Source organism: Trichechus manatus, unplaced genomic scaffold (genome assembly GCF_000243295.1).
Source record: "Trichechus manatus latirostris isolate Lorelei unplaced genomic scaffold, TriManLat1.0 scaffold00087, whole genome shotgun sequence".
Classification (NCBI taxonomy): Eukaryota; Metazoa; Chordata; class Mammalia; order Sirenia; family Trichechidae; genus Trichechus; species Trichechus manatus.
The window spans coordinates 7,456,817-7,473,122 of NW_004444023.1; the positions used below are offsets into that span (position 1 = coordinate 7,456,817).

The window sequence follows — 16,306 nt, forward strand, 5'->3', positions numbered from 1 at the left end:
CCCAAGACACACCCCACACCAACCTACCTCATCGACATGTAGAAGTCAGGATCCACAGCACATAAAATGGAGGACAACTATACAATACTGGGAATCATTGCCTAGCCAAGTTGACACGTAACCCCAACCATCACAGGTTCCATACATCTTATTTGCATAGTCCTACTGATTCATTGTGTGTGTCACAAAGACCATGGCTAAAAGGGCCATGTTAAGTAATTCATTGCAGTGCACATTCAGAGCAGTGTTTATTGGCATGCTGTGCCTCGGTACAAGAGGGATACATCTAGATTCAGCCCGTCTCTGCATTGCTGCAGCACCCTCATGTCCACTCATATCATGGACTCAATTGGACATCTCAAGTGAGCCTGCCGACAGGTCTACTTGCTGATTCCAATCGCCTTCTGATCCAGGAAGGGGGTTCTTCTGATGGGCATCGATTTTCCAACTCTAATGCACCCTCTAAATTCCCAGAGTGCTTTCCGTAGGTCCATGCCCCACACTGGTGTCCCCTTAGTAGTTCAATTTTCCATCGCCCATTTGCCTGACCATATAGCCAGGCCATTGGCCACTGCCCATGAATCAGTAAAAATCCAAACATATGGATTCTCACCATTGCACAGTTCTCCCATTACAGCTAGGAAGACAGCATGCAGTTCAGCCCATTGAGCTGACTTTTTCTTACCTTCTTCAATCAGAGTCTTTCCATTTGCTGGTCTTAATGAAGCAGCTTTCCACATCACATGTTGTCCATGTACCCTGGAACTGCCATCCATGAACTAAGCAGCCTTCTGCTGGTCAGCAGAAAGCTGTTCGTAGGGCACTGTCTGTGTAGCAATAGGCTCTGGCAGCTTCTCAGGTGGTTCCAGGGTAGGACCTATGGGAAAAGGGGCTACCTGCTCGTGGATACAGTGCATTCCCCCAGTAGCTTGTTCTTGTAAAAACCATTTCCATTTTATTATGAAACTATTTTGGGCACCACCTTCCTTATTAGAGTGTTGCTCTGACATCACCCAAGGCGTCTCATAATGGTTTTATGCCCCTCTGTCACTGAGGCAGTCTCAGTCAACGCCCAATAGCAGGCTAGTAATTGCCTTGCAAATGGCGTGTGTCGTGCTGCAGCATCTGGAAACTTTCTAGTCCAGAATCCCAGTGGTTGCTGTAGGGAGGCAGTCTCAGGTTTTTGCCATAAGCTCCAGTCTGCATAGGCATGTGTGGCAGACACCTCCAAAATCATATCTGAATGTGGATCATAAGATCTCACAGGGAGAGTAAGACTGCTTTCTGTAATTCAGACATAGCCTACTGTTGCTTGTTTCAGCCTTGTTCAGGCTGCCCTCTTTAACGTTGAGGGACCAGCAGGAATTTCCGTTGTTCCACCCAACCTCCTGTAGTGCTACATTAGAGCCTTTATCTCAACTCCATCAGTGTCCGCTATATTTATCCCGTTTCTTAGTAACTATCTAAAAATCTCTGTCCTGCTGGGATAGATTCTTTCCCCATTGCCTCTTTCCATTCTCTTACGAATCACCCTTTTGTTTCTTGGATCTATAAGACCCATACGAGGAAACTGTGCCAATAGATCTGACAAGACTTCTCGAATTGTTTTGTTTCACACTAACAAGTTTACATGGGGTGCCCATGTAGAAGGGGCTTCCTTGATTACTGTATCTGCCATGATCTGTGTTAGGGGCATAGTCATTGGATGAATACCCTGATCACCATAAAATCGTTCCAGCGTAGCTTGCATAAGCAGCACATCAGCTGCTTCCTCTGGAGTGTCCTATTGGATATTTAAAGGGGGAGTGGGGCAGTTTCCCTTATCAGGGTAAGTAAATCTCACTGCAAATTTTATCCAGTCCATCTGGCTGGCCGTCCCCTCCGGGTTAACCTGCTGTGTAACTGGATCTTGTATCATCATTCATGACTGTTCCATAGTGAGTTGTGGGTCTTGCATCAACCCAAACATACTCTTCCATCCTGTAGCATTCAAAACTAAAGACACCGCTCCTCAATTAGTAGCTCTCACAATCCATTTTAGTAATGGTTCCTGACGATACCAATCTACAAATTGATGCAACTCCTTTACACTATACCTCTTGGTTTCAGTAGTTTCTTGGTTTTGCCTGGTTCCCTCCCAGACCACCTTCTTGGTGACCAACCGTCACAGGAAATTTCCTGTTGTTCCAACACGATTTTTCCTTTCGGGGTTGGCCCTGAGACTTGTGGTCTTAGCTCTGACTAGACGGATCTGGGCTTGGTTCAATGCAAAAATGGGCCCCTAAGTTCTTCTTCCCTGCCATTACAGCTATTATTGATAACAGAAACCAAGAATTGTATGTCTGGCCCTTTCTTTATCACTCTGTATTTCCATATGCATCCATTAGCCAATTCCTCAGGAGTTAGATCCACCTCTCCTAAACCCCATGAATAGCTTTTTCCTTGGGTAACTGATTGCAGTGTAACAGCTGATTCAATCATGGATGTTGTTTATCTCATCCAGAAACCAAGTTTCTCATTCTTCTATTTATCCCCTTTTCTGCAAAACCATATATTCTAGTGAGTCTAGGCCATTGCAGTGAAACCTACCATTCTGACACCAACTAAATAAATAATTTCTTTTAGTAGGATCAGTACAAAGCTGGTTCCTGTGAGGCAGAGGTTAAACATGCAACTTTTCCAAATGGCTTAACCACTCCATCATCTTTAACATCAACTGCTCCTTCTCATCTCAGTAGTGTCCCTCCCATCTTTGGGTTCCATAGTTTGCTTCAAAGTCTAACAGAACTCACAAACTGTCAAGGAAATGGCTCACGATTGTGGAGGTTGGCAATTCCCAAATCCGTGGGTCAGGCATAGGCTTCTCTCGATCCATGTGGTTGCAGGGGCTGACGAACTGAAACTGGCAGCTGAGACCACAGGCTGCTGGCTTACAAGGCTGTGGAAGATGGCAAATTAGGTCAGACGATAGGCTACCGAGCCTTGAGGAAACAGAGGCCAGCGAATCCCAGAACCTGCAGATCAGACAGCAGGACTCTGGCTCAAGTCCCAAGAACCGGAAGTTAGACGATCATGAACCAGGTGAGAGGTCCAGATGCAGAAAGAGAGAACCCCACCAGGGCACATGGACCTTAGATGCAGGCCACACCCCAGGGAGAGGAATAACTTCATTAAGTGTGGGACTTGAGTCATGCCCTCCTGCAAGCCTGTGACCCAAGACACACCACACATAAAATGGAAGACAACCACACAATACTGGGAATCACGGCCTAACCAACTTAACACATAACCCTTACTGTCACAGGTCCCATATACCTTATTTGCATAGTCCCACCCAATCATTGTGTATCAGTCACAAAGACCATGGCTAAAGGGCCACATTAAGTAATTCATTGCATCGCAGCATATGTTAGACATTCTCACTCTATCCATGTTTCCTAATCTCTCCTTTATATTGTCCCACTCTCTGCTAGATTTTGATCATTTCAATTCTAGATTACAGTTTACTAATACCACTCTAGTGTATTTCATACGCTGTTAAGTTGTCTGTTAACATATATACATATATGTGTGTGTAATATGTATGTATGTCTGTATGTTTGTAAGTGTGTATGTGTATGTGTATGTATGTACAGGCATACCTCATTTGATTGTACTTTGCTTTATTGCATGTAAAAATGGCATGGCAGCAGCCTCTCACCTCCTCCAACTTCACAATTTGGAAGGAGAATCAAGATCAACAGCCCAGGACTGATTGCTGTGATGCAGATTTCAGACAAGCCTTATCCTTCTGCCATCTTTACCAATTGTGACACCACCTGTCCCTCCCACGGAAATCTCTACTTCTCTCCTGAGTTTGATGATTCATTGCAATGAACACACACAACTCACAGACAATACTCACGATTGTGGAGTTTATTAGGGAAGTAACAGTTACGATTCAGGTTCAGGAATGCTCAGGATACAGTTCTTCCGTCAGGACAGCTTATTCCCAGACCTGTTGCAGGCACACCTCTCTCTGGCCCCTTGGCCTCTGCCCTGCTCAGTCAAGTGTTACACAGCTCTTTTAGCTCTGCCAATAAGTGCCCAGAGGCTCCCCACTACACCAGTCAGCCTCGGCCCAAAGGCACTCAGCATTCTCACACTGTGGGCTGGTAAGCCTCCTGCGCCATCTCCTGTCAGTCTCTCCTGCTGGTCTCCTGCCACCATTTCTCTGCCACTGATTCTCACCATCTTCAGTGTTGCAGCTCTCTCTGTTTCTCTTGGTCCCCTGGTTCCAGGAGCTTGTCAGTGCAGGGATCCCGGGTCCAAAAGTCCTGGCTATTCTTCCTTGGTGGTGGTGAAATCCTCCTCCTGCTCAGGAATTGGCTGTCTTTTAAGCCTAGCAGGATGGCAAAACTGAACAGTCCCCTTGGTGGGCCTCAATTACCCTATTTGCACAGTCCCACCTAATCACTTGGGTGGGAGTTACAAGACCATGGTGAGAAAGGCTCCATAAACATGATCTTGCAGTGGCTTTTCTAGTCACAGACCCTTTCATACTTGAAGGATTAACTTTCCCCTCTTGATCATTTAGCAGTCCAAAACAGTCATTAACAATTAGTCCTTCAATAGAGCAAAAGAGTCCTCAGGATGAGATTACTCAGGTACCAGCTATTTAAGTCTGCTACAGGTATTCATCTAATCTGCTCATGTTCTTCAGAAGCCATCTCAGCTTCACCCTTTCTGGTGTCCAATAAAGTTTAACTGATAGAAGATTATTCCCTTGGTCTGAGCCTCACAAGGTATCAGCATAACAGTCCAGCAGTGGCCTCCCCCTTAGTCCACACTTTCACATTTAAGCTTCAACAATTACAGTTTGTACAATCGCAGTTAACCCTGTTAACAATGAACACTCACAAATGAATCATATAGTCCTATCAGCATATTCTCCCATTCTCTCTTCCCCCGTCCCATCAGGAAAAGAGGAATCTATTCAGTGGGGATCCTCCCTTGGCCCCAGCATTTCGAGTGTACGCATGGCCACGAAAGCATGTAAGCCACCCACTTCATCCCTTTATCTCCACCCATTTTAGACAGCCAATTCCCCCCTCAAAAGGTGAATTGTACCAAACTTTTTTTTTGTACTTTAAGTGAAAGTTTACAATTCAAGTTAGTCTCTCATACAAAAATTTTATACATATATTGTTATATGACCCTAGTTGCTCTGCCTATACTGTGACAGCACACTCCTCCTTTCCACCCCTGTATCCATTCAACCAGCTCCTGACCCTCTCTGCCTTCTCATCTCACCTCCAGACAGGAGCTACCCATTTAGTCTCATGTATCTATTTGAGCTAAGAAGCACACTCTTCGCAAGTATCATTTTATGTCTTATAGTCCAGTCTAATCTTTGTCTGAAGAGTTGGCCTTGGGAATGGTTTTAGTTCTGGCTTGGCAGAGAGTCTGGGGGCCATGCTTTCTGGGGTTCCTCCAGTCTCAGTCAGACCATTAAGTCTGGTCTTTTTACTAGAATTTGAGTTCTGCACCCCACTTTTCTCCTACTCCATTAGGGACGCTCTATTGTGTTCCCTGTCAGGGTCATGATTGGTGGTAGCTGGGTATCATCTAGTTCTTCTGACCTCAGGCTGATGCAGTCTCTGGTTTATGTGGCCCTTTCTGTCTCTTGGGCTAATACTTTCCTTGTATCTTTGGTGTTCTTCATTGTCCTTTACTCCAGGTGGGTTGGAACCAATTGATGCATCTTAGATGGCCGCTCGCCAGCTTTTAAGACTCCAGACGCCACTCACCAAAGTAGGATGCAGATCATTTTCTTAATAAACTTTGTTATGCCCATTGACCTAGAAGACAGCCAATTCTTAATTTGTCCTTCCATATCAAACCAGTACTCTAAGGAGACAAGCATGTTCCTTGGTCTTGAAAAATTTTCTGTTCCGGTTGAAACTTTGAGCATCTGTATCCATAAGCAAAGTCCAGTCCAGAGCAAGCCATCAAATTGCAGCAATGTACACCAGCTCACAGTGTCAAACGATCTTTCTCTTCACTTGGTGGAGTTCTGGTCAGCTCATCCCTAGCCATCCAAGCTAAGTCGCACTGGGTAGCAGCCTTAGGCTTGAGAGTTCACACACACCTCCTGGCACTTCAGACCAGCAAGCCCCTTCTCTCTCTTTCCAATCCCAGTCCCACTTGGACTAGGTCAACAGGTTCCATCTGTGAACTCAGGAGTCCACAACACCTTTTACTTCTGAGCAGTGAACTCTCCCTCTCTCTCTCTTTCATGACTAGCCCCTGTGGGCTGCGTCAACGGGTGCCAATGGAACATGTCCATACTCAGCCTGTCTCTTCATTGCTGCACTTCCCCCTCCCCCACTTCCACTAATTGAGTAGACACAGCTGGTTACTGTGAGCAAGCATAGCAAGCTGTCTGCTCCCCAGCTCCCTTTAACTTCCAGTCCTGGAAGGGGGTTGCTTCTGATGAGCACTGACTCTTCCTGCCTCAGTGACCCAAGGCTAACAAGTTGCCTACTGGAAATTAAAAAAGCTAAACAGTCTTTTTTTTTTTTTTTCCCCCTGCAGGTCCTTCCTTCAAATGGGAATCTTCTGTTAATCTCAGCAGTTCTGAGTGGTTCTGCATGTCTTTTCAAATGTAAATTCTGGGTTTTTACCCTAAGCCCCTACTCTATACACAGGGCTTGAAACAAAAAGCCTCTTTTTCCTCAGGCAAATCATAGTTTCCCTTTTAGCATATCCAATCAAGTATTGCCTGAAGGTAGAGTTACATGCTGTCTGTAATCTGTGATACTGAATATTCATTTCTATCATACATTTACATCTGCTTTACAATACTAGGTAGGAGAAACAGTCAGTATCCAGAGTACATTCAAAGAAACACATAACCCATTTTGAAACATTCCAGTTGCTGCTTCTCTTCTCCACCCCTTGACAGTCTTCCCATTTGTATGCATACAGCCTTGGGCTTCTGGCTGGGTGGAACCAGCAGACCCTGGACCCCTGTCAATCATCTTGTTTATCTGGTCTGACTTTTACCCCAAGCCATACCCAACCCATTGCCATCTTGTCAATTCCAACTCATAGGGACCCTATAGGACAGAGTAGAACTGCCCCATAGGGTTTCCAAGGAGCTGCTGGCGAATTTGAACTGCCAGCCTTTTGATTAGCAGCTGAACACATAACCACTGTGCCACCAGGGCTCCCAGGCCATAACAGAAGTGGTTTTTGTCCCCTCAGCTGCAACATAGCTTTCCTTTCAGCCATTACAGGTAACAACAACCAAACTAACCATCTAAGAAGAAAAAATTTCACTTCCCAACTCCCTTGGTTCTTTCTTTTACGAAGTCCCATGCTTCCATGAGTTTGGAGCCATTGCAACAAATCCCGCTTCTGGCACCAACTGTAAAAATGGTATGGGGGTGGCATCTGTTCTCCTCTAACTTCAGAAGGGTGAAGGTGGACCAAGATCAACAGCCCAAGGCTGATTCCTATGAGGCAGAGGTCAGACACACCTTCTCTCTCTGCCATCTTTGCCAGTTCTGACACCAACCATGCTTCCCATGGCACTCCTCTGCTGAGTTCGATAATTCATTGTCATGGCCACACAGAGCTTACAAACAGTACTCATGATTATGGGGTTTATTATGGAAATAACAGGGAACAGCAATTCATGTTCAGGCCCACTCAGGATACAGTTCTTCCATCAAGACAGCCTCTTCACAGCTGTCCCACAAGCACACCTTTCTCTGGCCCCTCGATGCTGCAAACTTCACTGTTGTCTTGTTTTAAGAAATTGCCACAGTCAGCCCAAACTTCAGCAACCACCACCCTGATCAGTCAGCAGCCATCAGCATCGAGGCAGGACACTCCACCAGCAAAATGATTACGACTTGCTGAAGGCCCAGATGATGATTAGAACTTTCTAGCAATAAAGTATTTTTAATTAAGGTATGTAAATTGATTTTTTATACGTAACGCTATTACACAGTTAATAGCTACAGTATAATGTAAGCATAACTTTTATATGCACTGGGAAACCGAAAAATTCTTGCAACTTGGTTTATTGCTGTATTTGCTTTATTCTGGTGGTCTGGAATTGAACCCCCAATATCGCCAAGGTATGCTTGTGTGTGTGTATGTGTGTATGTATGTGTGTGTATATATGTGTGTGTGTGTGTGTGTGTGTGTGTGTATAATACAGATTTCCACCACTATCTGAAAGTAGAGCATTCCTATGAAAGTTTTCGTAAGCCAGAATGGCATAAAGCGAAGAGGCAATTACCATTAATTTATATGGGAAAATTTTTTGAGCATTGTCAAACCCAAAAAATATCTCAGGACACATCTTGCTAAGGGATGCACAAAATAAATGGAGATAAAGCACAGATGCTCCTAGACACAGCTCAAAGCTATGGCGACTTCATGCTGAGTTGTTGAGTGTGGTTCCTGGGGAAGGAGCTTGACAATGCCACTCTCACTGCTCCAAGTGCATTCTGCCTTCTTTAACAAATCATTTGAAAACAAATGCTGAATGCTATTTCTACTTTTTGTCTTTTTTCATAAAGGGGAAAATCCTCTTTGGATTTCTTTTGGGAAGCGAAAACAGGTACTAATTTAGGTCTTTCATAAAATGAAGTGGAGTAAAGTGAACTTTCTAAAAGTGGGGACACCTGTATATATATGTATACATATATATGTATAAATATGAGATTTTTCTAGTTTCGGAAGACTATTTCACTGCTACAAATTATAAAAAATTCTAATTTTATGAGTCAATACATTATTGAATGTACATATTCAGGATATTTTGTGAGGATTTTGCTTTTTTCTATAAGATATTAAAACAAAAAAACCCTAGGTATGTAGATGCAGCAGCTTATATAGAGGACATGAGCAGAACAATTTCCCTCACATTTCATTCAAACCATCAAATGGAAATTACTTCATTAAAGAGGATCCTCTTAATACAGGAATCACTGACATTCAACGATGTGGCTATGGAGTTCACCTTGGAGGAGTGGCGGCTCTTGGACCCTGCTCAGAAGAAACTATACTGGGACATGTTGTTGGAGAACTATCGCAACCTGGTGTCCATTGGTGAGGACAAATCTCCTGTCATTGGCCTTTCCTTTTTCAGCTGTTGAACTCTTTGGACTGTCTGTGGTGCTCTAAAGTGGCGGATGCTCAGTCCACTCTCTATCTCTAGTTAAATAAGTATATTCTCCCTACTCCTTACAGAAAAACCATTAATTTGTACGTTTCAAAATTTTTTTTTTAATACAAGATGCTGCAGTCTTCACAAACCCAAGGCCAATTTGGTGAATCTAAGATTCTGTGATTTCCCATGAACAGGGTATCAAGTTAGCAAACCACATGCGCTCTCCAGGTTGGAACAAGGAAAACAACCATGGAATGTATCAGAGGAAAGCCATCATGGAATCTTTTCAGGTAGGCAAGTGAAAAGCGGTAAGGGGAGAAGGCTTTGGAAGTCACGTTCAAGTGAGAGAAGGCATCACATCTGTGATGGGTGTCTGGGGCTACATAAAAGTGCTTCCACATGTATCTCTCCCCATGTTGATACCTCTTTTGTTTTTTCCTAGGCATTTAGAGAAATATACTCCTCTACCTCTTCTGAGATCAGATCCCTGTTTATTTGATCAACATTTTGTTAATTTTGGCTGCATAGTTTTATTTTTCCTAGGATTCTCAAATCTTTCCCTTCTTCATATCCTTCTACCTCCCTTATTGTGAAATTCCACCTTCCAGTCTTCTCTCCTAAGAGAGAACTTTGAATAGATGCCTCAGAGTACGGCATCCTCCTCTGCCATTGAGTAATATGAATTTCCCATACTTGCATCCAACACTACCTTGGATGTTTTTCCCCACACTAAACTGATCTCTCATTATGCTTCTATCTGCTTCCTTTGCTCTGTCTTCTCCCATACTGAGTTCTCCAAAAGTTCTGATTTCCATTTTCTCATTTGTTCTCCTAACCCTTTCATGTTTCCTTCATTCTAATGAGTTAATCTTCTGTTTCTTAGAGGAGTCTGTCAAATTTACATCTCCCTTGAAAGTGTTTGGAAACCCTGGTGGCGTAGTGGATAAGAGTTCGTCTGCTAACCAAAAGGTCAGCAGTTTGAATCCACTAGGTGCTCCTTGGAAACTCTATGGGACAGTTCTACCCTGTCCTATAGGGTCACTCTGAGTAGGAATTGACTCGACAGCAACGGGTTTATTTTTTTTCTCTTTTTTTGAAAGTGTCTAACAGACTTTTTTGTGTATATTTTACTCATCTTCACAAAACTTCCCTATGAGTTCCCAATATCTGCAAGGAATGAGGATCCTCTTCCTAGCAAGAAAACTCCTATCAGTTTAGTTTATCCTTTAGTACTGTAAATCTGAAATCCTGGTCATCCTGTAATAACCTTTAATATTTCCTGCCTGCAGGCTGTCTTCTTTAAAGGTCTCTGCTCTTCCTGATGATTTTTTAACTAGAAAAAAACATTAACATCCTACATTTTGAGTTGTATCATAAACCAAATCATAACTCATGTCTACTGAAATGATAACTCTGACTAAAAATCAGCCAAAGCTGGTTCCTATGAGGCTGAGATCAAATATATCCCAAATTCCCCACTTGTACATTATTTCTGACACAAGCCATTCTTCTTCAGCACTCTCTTTTTCTAATGGGTTTGCTAATGCATTGCAGTGGTCACAGAGAAATCACGGAAACACCATATCTGCAATAACAGTTTTTAATATAACAAATATGTATATAAACAAAGAAATGCATGGGACGAGGTTTGCAAGTGTTTCCTGCAGAGTACCTCAACATCTCAAGGGTATTCGCTTACTCTCCCTGAAACAGATGTTCACTCTCATCAACCAAGAAAACTTTCAACCAGGAACTATTCTGTGATGTCACTCAGTGGGGCCCCCTATCAACTGTCTTCTCAGCTGGCTTCCAGGTCCTCCTGGCCTGCTCCAGGATAGCTCTCAGATGGTCCCTGTTCTTGGGTGAGTCTAGCTACTCTAGGCTGGCCACAAGTCTAGGCTGGCTTCAGGACACCTCTTGTTGCAGTACTCCCTGAGTGGCACACCCTCCGCTTCAGGCAGCCGCTTGCAGATAGTGCCCTGTCCTTCAGAGTGTTACTTGTCCTGGCCAGGGTTTGGCCTTTACACTCAGCTGCCACCATCCATGATTGCTTATCTCTGTACCTTCTCGTCTCATTGTAGACGCCGCCTCCATTGCCGTTGCGGTTCCAAGTGTCACAAAGACTACGGATTGTAGGGCCATATTAAGTAATTCACTGCACGGCTCTCACAATTATGTGGTTTATTGGTGAATTAACAATCTACAAACATGGGGTTAGAATCAACTTGGAAGTAACAATACACAACTCAGGAGACACCATAGAGTTCTTCAACCAGGACAGCTTCCAACCAAGATAGCTCTCAACTCCTTCTTTCACAGTGCCTGCAGGCAGGTAGCCCTTCTCTTAGCCATTCCTACTGTCGGGCCTCTCTGGGAGTCTGCCCTGCTCGGCAAGTGTTACAGCTCTTTTGGCTCTGCCAACAAGTGCCTGGAGTCCCCCGACTCTGCCAGCAAGCATCCTGCCCTTAGATGCTCAACTCTATTGCAAATCCACTGCAGATGTCTCATGCTATCTCGCTGTCTTCAGTGGTACAGCTTCTTGACCTATGTTACAGCTCTTTTAGGAGGTACCCTTCCTCTGTCTGTCTCTCTCTACCTGCCTCTCTCTGAAACCAGCTGTCAACTCGCTGCTTTTATAAATAAGTCATTCATTCCTGTTGGGTGGTTTTACATACCTTATTTGCATAATAGACTAACCAATCCCCTGTAAGATTGTGGTTCCAGCCAATCATTTCTGGCAGAATTATAAACCCAGGGCCAGAAAGGCCATGTGTAAGAGCGAACTACCTAAAGGAGCCTATTACACCACACTACTTTAATTGAATTCCTTTGTATATTTACTAATTGTCCTAACTGCACTAAACAGGGGTCAAGTAAGAAAAATCCTGCCTTTATTGGTAACTGTGGTACGGATCAGCATGAAGCTAATTCCCACCTTACCACATCTGCATTATCGTTGTTGTAAGCCACCCACATGGCACATTCTCCTCTCTAGCGACCCAGAATCAAATCCTCTCGCCACTGACTGCCCAGGGCCAGGTCATCTCATCCATGGATTCCCGAGGCCAAGTCCTCTCTTTTCCTGGCTGCGTGGGAATAGGTCTTCTGTGCCTGGCAATTCTGAGACAATTCAAAATACACAAATTAGGATGCAGTCCTTCTGATCAACAGCCTGTATAGCCCTTCTCAGAGTTAACCACCCTGAGCTCTGTTAGAGTGTACAAGTTAGAATGACTCTGTCCTCTGACTGCCTAAAAGGCAAACAACCAGCCTTGCAGGCTTATTGTCCATTTGTATTAGTTAATTCTATAGAAAGCCTCATAGAATTCACAGACATTACCTGTACTTACAGTTCCAAACCAAACCAATCCCTTTGCCATTGAGTTGATTCTGACCCACAGCAATCCTATAGGACAGAGTAGAATTTCCCCATAGGGTTTCCAAGGCTGTAAATCTTTAGAGAAGCAGACTGCTACATCACTTTTCTGCATAGTGGCTAGTGGGTTCGAACAACCGACCTTTCTGTTAGCAGCTGAGAGCTTAACTGCTGCACTATAGGGCTCCTCATGCTTACAATTAGCCATTTATTACAACCAGAGTGGATACAAACGAAGAGACACCTCAGGCGTGGTCTGGGAGAGGTCACAGCTTGACACTTCCATTGTATCCAGGGATGTCCACCTTATCTCATGCATGAATGTTCTCTGCAGTCCAGGAAGCCTTGAACTTCCTTTTTCGTGTCCTGTTGCTGGCTTAATTTCATACCCATGATTTGGGCCTCATTGCATATGCATCATCGATTGAAAAAGTGAATATGCATGATTGATTGCGTCAGATGCCCTTGACTCTTCAGGCTAGTTAACAGGTATACCTTTGTAGTTGAATCATTTCAACACATTTGAAGATTTTGCCTGTTATAAAAAACAAGGGCACCTTGATTGCTGGAAAATTCCAAGCGCTGTCTTTCAGGGGAGGAGCCCTGGTAATATCGTGGTTAAGCGCCCTGCTGCTAACTGAAAGGTTGGTGGTTTTAACCCACCAGCAGCTCTGCAAGATAAAGATGTGGCAGTGTGCTTCGATAAGAATTACAGCCTTGAAAATCCTATGGGGCGGTTGTACTCTGTCCTATACGGTTACTCTGAGTTGTAATGGACTCAAAGGCAATAGGTTTATTTATTTATTTTTAATCTTTTAACGGACCAAAGACAAAAGCCAAATTTAGTTCCTGATTCTACACTGATTCTAATCCTTCTCTTAGTTCATTGTAAATATTACATCTGTACTCACTTCAGTCCTCAGGACAGTTTTCCGGTTCCAAAGCTCTAAATGTTAGAATGATTGAAACCTGGATGTTCATCTTCTTTTACTGTACATGTTCTCTGAACATAATCTTATTCTGTCCTCTGTCCTTAAATCGTAGTTAAATACAAAAGTTTTCCAAATTGTTACTTCTAGTCAAGGTTTGTTCGTCTTTCAGATTTCTTCATTTCTGTACTTCGAGATGTAATAATCATTTTGAAGTTAATGTGCTTGAGAATATTCTCTTGAGTATTCCATACATTAATGGTATTCCTCATCTCATGAAAAGACACTGCTACTCCGTGGCTCAGATGAAATACTTAGTAGCTACCCTTTATTCCTCACTCTCTTTACTACCCCCGGCAACAATGAATTCATTAGTGAACCTTCTCTTCCTTCAAAACGTATCCTCATTTCTGCCACCCCTTGCTAGCCTCTCATAAAAACTTTTCATAGTCTGCAACTATGTTCTTTATGGCTTTCTCTGCCTTTTTTCAGTTCTTTATAAAACTAGATGTAGGCTCCATAAACATAAGGAATACGTTTGTGAATCCCCAAATCTTTACTATGTAGCTGTGAAAAGTATTTTCCCGCATATGTAACATTCTGCATTTTCTACATATTCAACTATGCCTGGTGAATAGTTGTCTTTGAGTAAGGATTTGTTGAGTGAATGAACCTGTCCTTCACCAGTTGGGATCAGGAGGCTGCCTTACAACCTCTGTGGTCTGTGGGTCACAGTGACTTGCTTATATTTTATATTATCTACGTATTTTACAAGGACTTATTTAAGAAGCAGCCACATGTGTATTCATTTATTATGTATTATCTAAGCTTGTTTCTATACTAATTGTTTTTCTGTTTGGGTTCTTTATATTATTGTATTTCTATCAGTGTGCAAGGAACATTAAGCATGGTATATTATTTAAACTCATACAAGAGAGTTATCAATAAAGATCAACCTTACAGCAATGCATTTTTTTAAAATGGCTTCATTCTGAATCAAGACGATGGCAGGATTCATTGTTCTCTTCTTTCCTCGAAGTCAAGAAAGTTGATGATCATCTGCTTGGGCACCAACAAAATGAAAGCAGGTTGGACAGCATGGAACAACGCAGTGAACATAATGCATTGGAAAATATTGTTCATCGGCACAAAAATCATTTTCCTTTAAGGGAAAATCATGCTATGTTTGACTTGCATGAGAAGGCTATGAAGTCAAATATAACTTCACCAGCAGTCAATCAGAGCAGAAGTGATGAGCCTAAAGGAGATGAGAAAACCTTTCTCCATGCTGACCAGAAGCAATTTTGTACTGAAATGCAATTTCTTGAGAGTCAAAAATCCAGCAGCACTGACTTCCAAATCATTAAGTGTTGGAAAACTTACAAAATACAGAAAGCTCATGTATGCAGTGAATGTGGGAAAGCCTTCATGAGGAAGTCATTGCTCACTGAGCAGCAGGTCATTCATACAGGAGAGGAACCTTATAGATGCAATCTATGTGAGGAAGCCTTCTTTAAAAAATTCAAGCTCAGTGAACATTATCACACAACTCATAAAGGACAAAAACCATACAAATGCATGGAATGTGACAAAGCCTATCTCCATAAATCACACCTCAATAAACATCAGAAAACTCATATGGCAGAGAAACCATATACATGCCATGAGTGTGGAAAAGGCTTTGTGCAGAAGACACATTTCACTATTCATCAGCGAATTCATACTGGAGAGAAACCCTTTATGTGCAGTGAATGTGGAAAAGGCTTTAACCAGAAGGGAAATTTCATAATTCATCAGTGAATTCACACTAGAGAGAAACCCTTCGTATGCAGTTCTTGTGGAAAAGGTTTCATCCAGAAGGGAGATCTCACTGTTCATCAGAGAATTCATACTGGAGAGAAACCTTATACATGCAGTGAATGTGGAAAAGGCTTCATCTGTAAAAGAGATCTCACTGTTCATCAGGTAAGTCATACTGGAAAGAAACCCTATATTTGCAGTACATGTGGAAAAGGCTTCATCTATAGAAGACATCTCACTCATCATCAGAGAATTCATGCTGGTAAGAAACTGTATGTATGCAGTGAATGTGGTAAAGCCTTCAGTCAAAAGCTGTGCCTCACAGAACCTCAGAAATGTCACCCAGGAATGAGTTCCTTTATATACAATGAATATGGAAAATCATATTCTCAGAAGTCAAATCTTATTAAACATCAGAAAATTCACAAAGGCGAGAAACCCTTTAAATGCAGTGAATGTGAGAAGAGCTTTGACAAGAAGGAAAAGCTCATTGATCATAAAAGATTTCATACAGGAGAGACTCCATATGGCTGCAATGAGTGTTTGAAAACTTTTGCCTCCGTGTCTTGCCTTTTATCACATAAAAGAATACACACTAGAGAGAAATGTGTAGATTCAATGAATGTGGAAGACCCTTCCACAGCGAGTCACATCAAGTCACATACCACTGATCTCCAGCAGGAGAAAAGCCCTGTTAATACAGTGACTACAGAGATGCCTTCTGTGGCAGGTCAGACATCGGTAAACACCTCTGAGTGTCTAACAAATAAGAACATAGTCCTTGAGGGACAGCCTTTTGCCAGATGTGAACCCACAGGAGATGACAGAGAGTTTGTACAGGAGAGAAACCTTACGAATACAGCAAATGTGGAAGAGCCTTCAGTGATCACTTACCTCATCCTTTATGTCACATAAAACAAGTACAATAAAGTGAGAAACACTGGAGAAGAGGGTTGAGCAAAAATTTATATCTCATTGTACAGCTACAAAGTGTATCCTGAGGGAAATCATATGAATGCAGAGACTGGGAAT

General features: G+C 42.8%; 1 protein-coding gene across 1 annotated transcript; it reads left to right on the forward strand.

Annotated features, from left to right (window-relative positions):
- The first annotated feature begins 3,072 nt into the window (after window positions 1–3,072).
- On the forward strand, window positions 3,073–16,209 carry LOC101348957 (zinc finger protein 613-like). Its single transcript, XM_012557061.2, has 5 exons — window positions 3,073–3,081; window positions 8,982–9,108; window positions 9,364–9,467; window positions 14,519–14,932; window positions 15,608–16,209. The coding sequence occupies exons 1-5, from the start codon at window positions 3,073–3,075 to the stop codon at window positions 16,187–16,189; spliced, it is 1,236 nt and encodes a 411-aa protein (XP_012412515.1). The 3' UTR covers window positions 16,190–16,209.
- The last annotated feature ends 97 nt before the right edge of the window (window positions 16,210–16,306 follow it).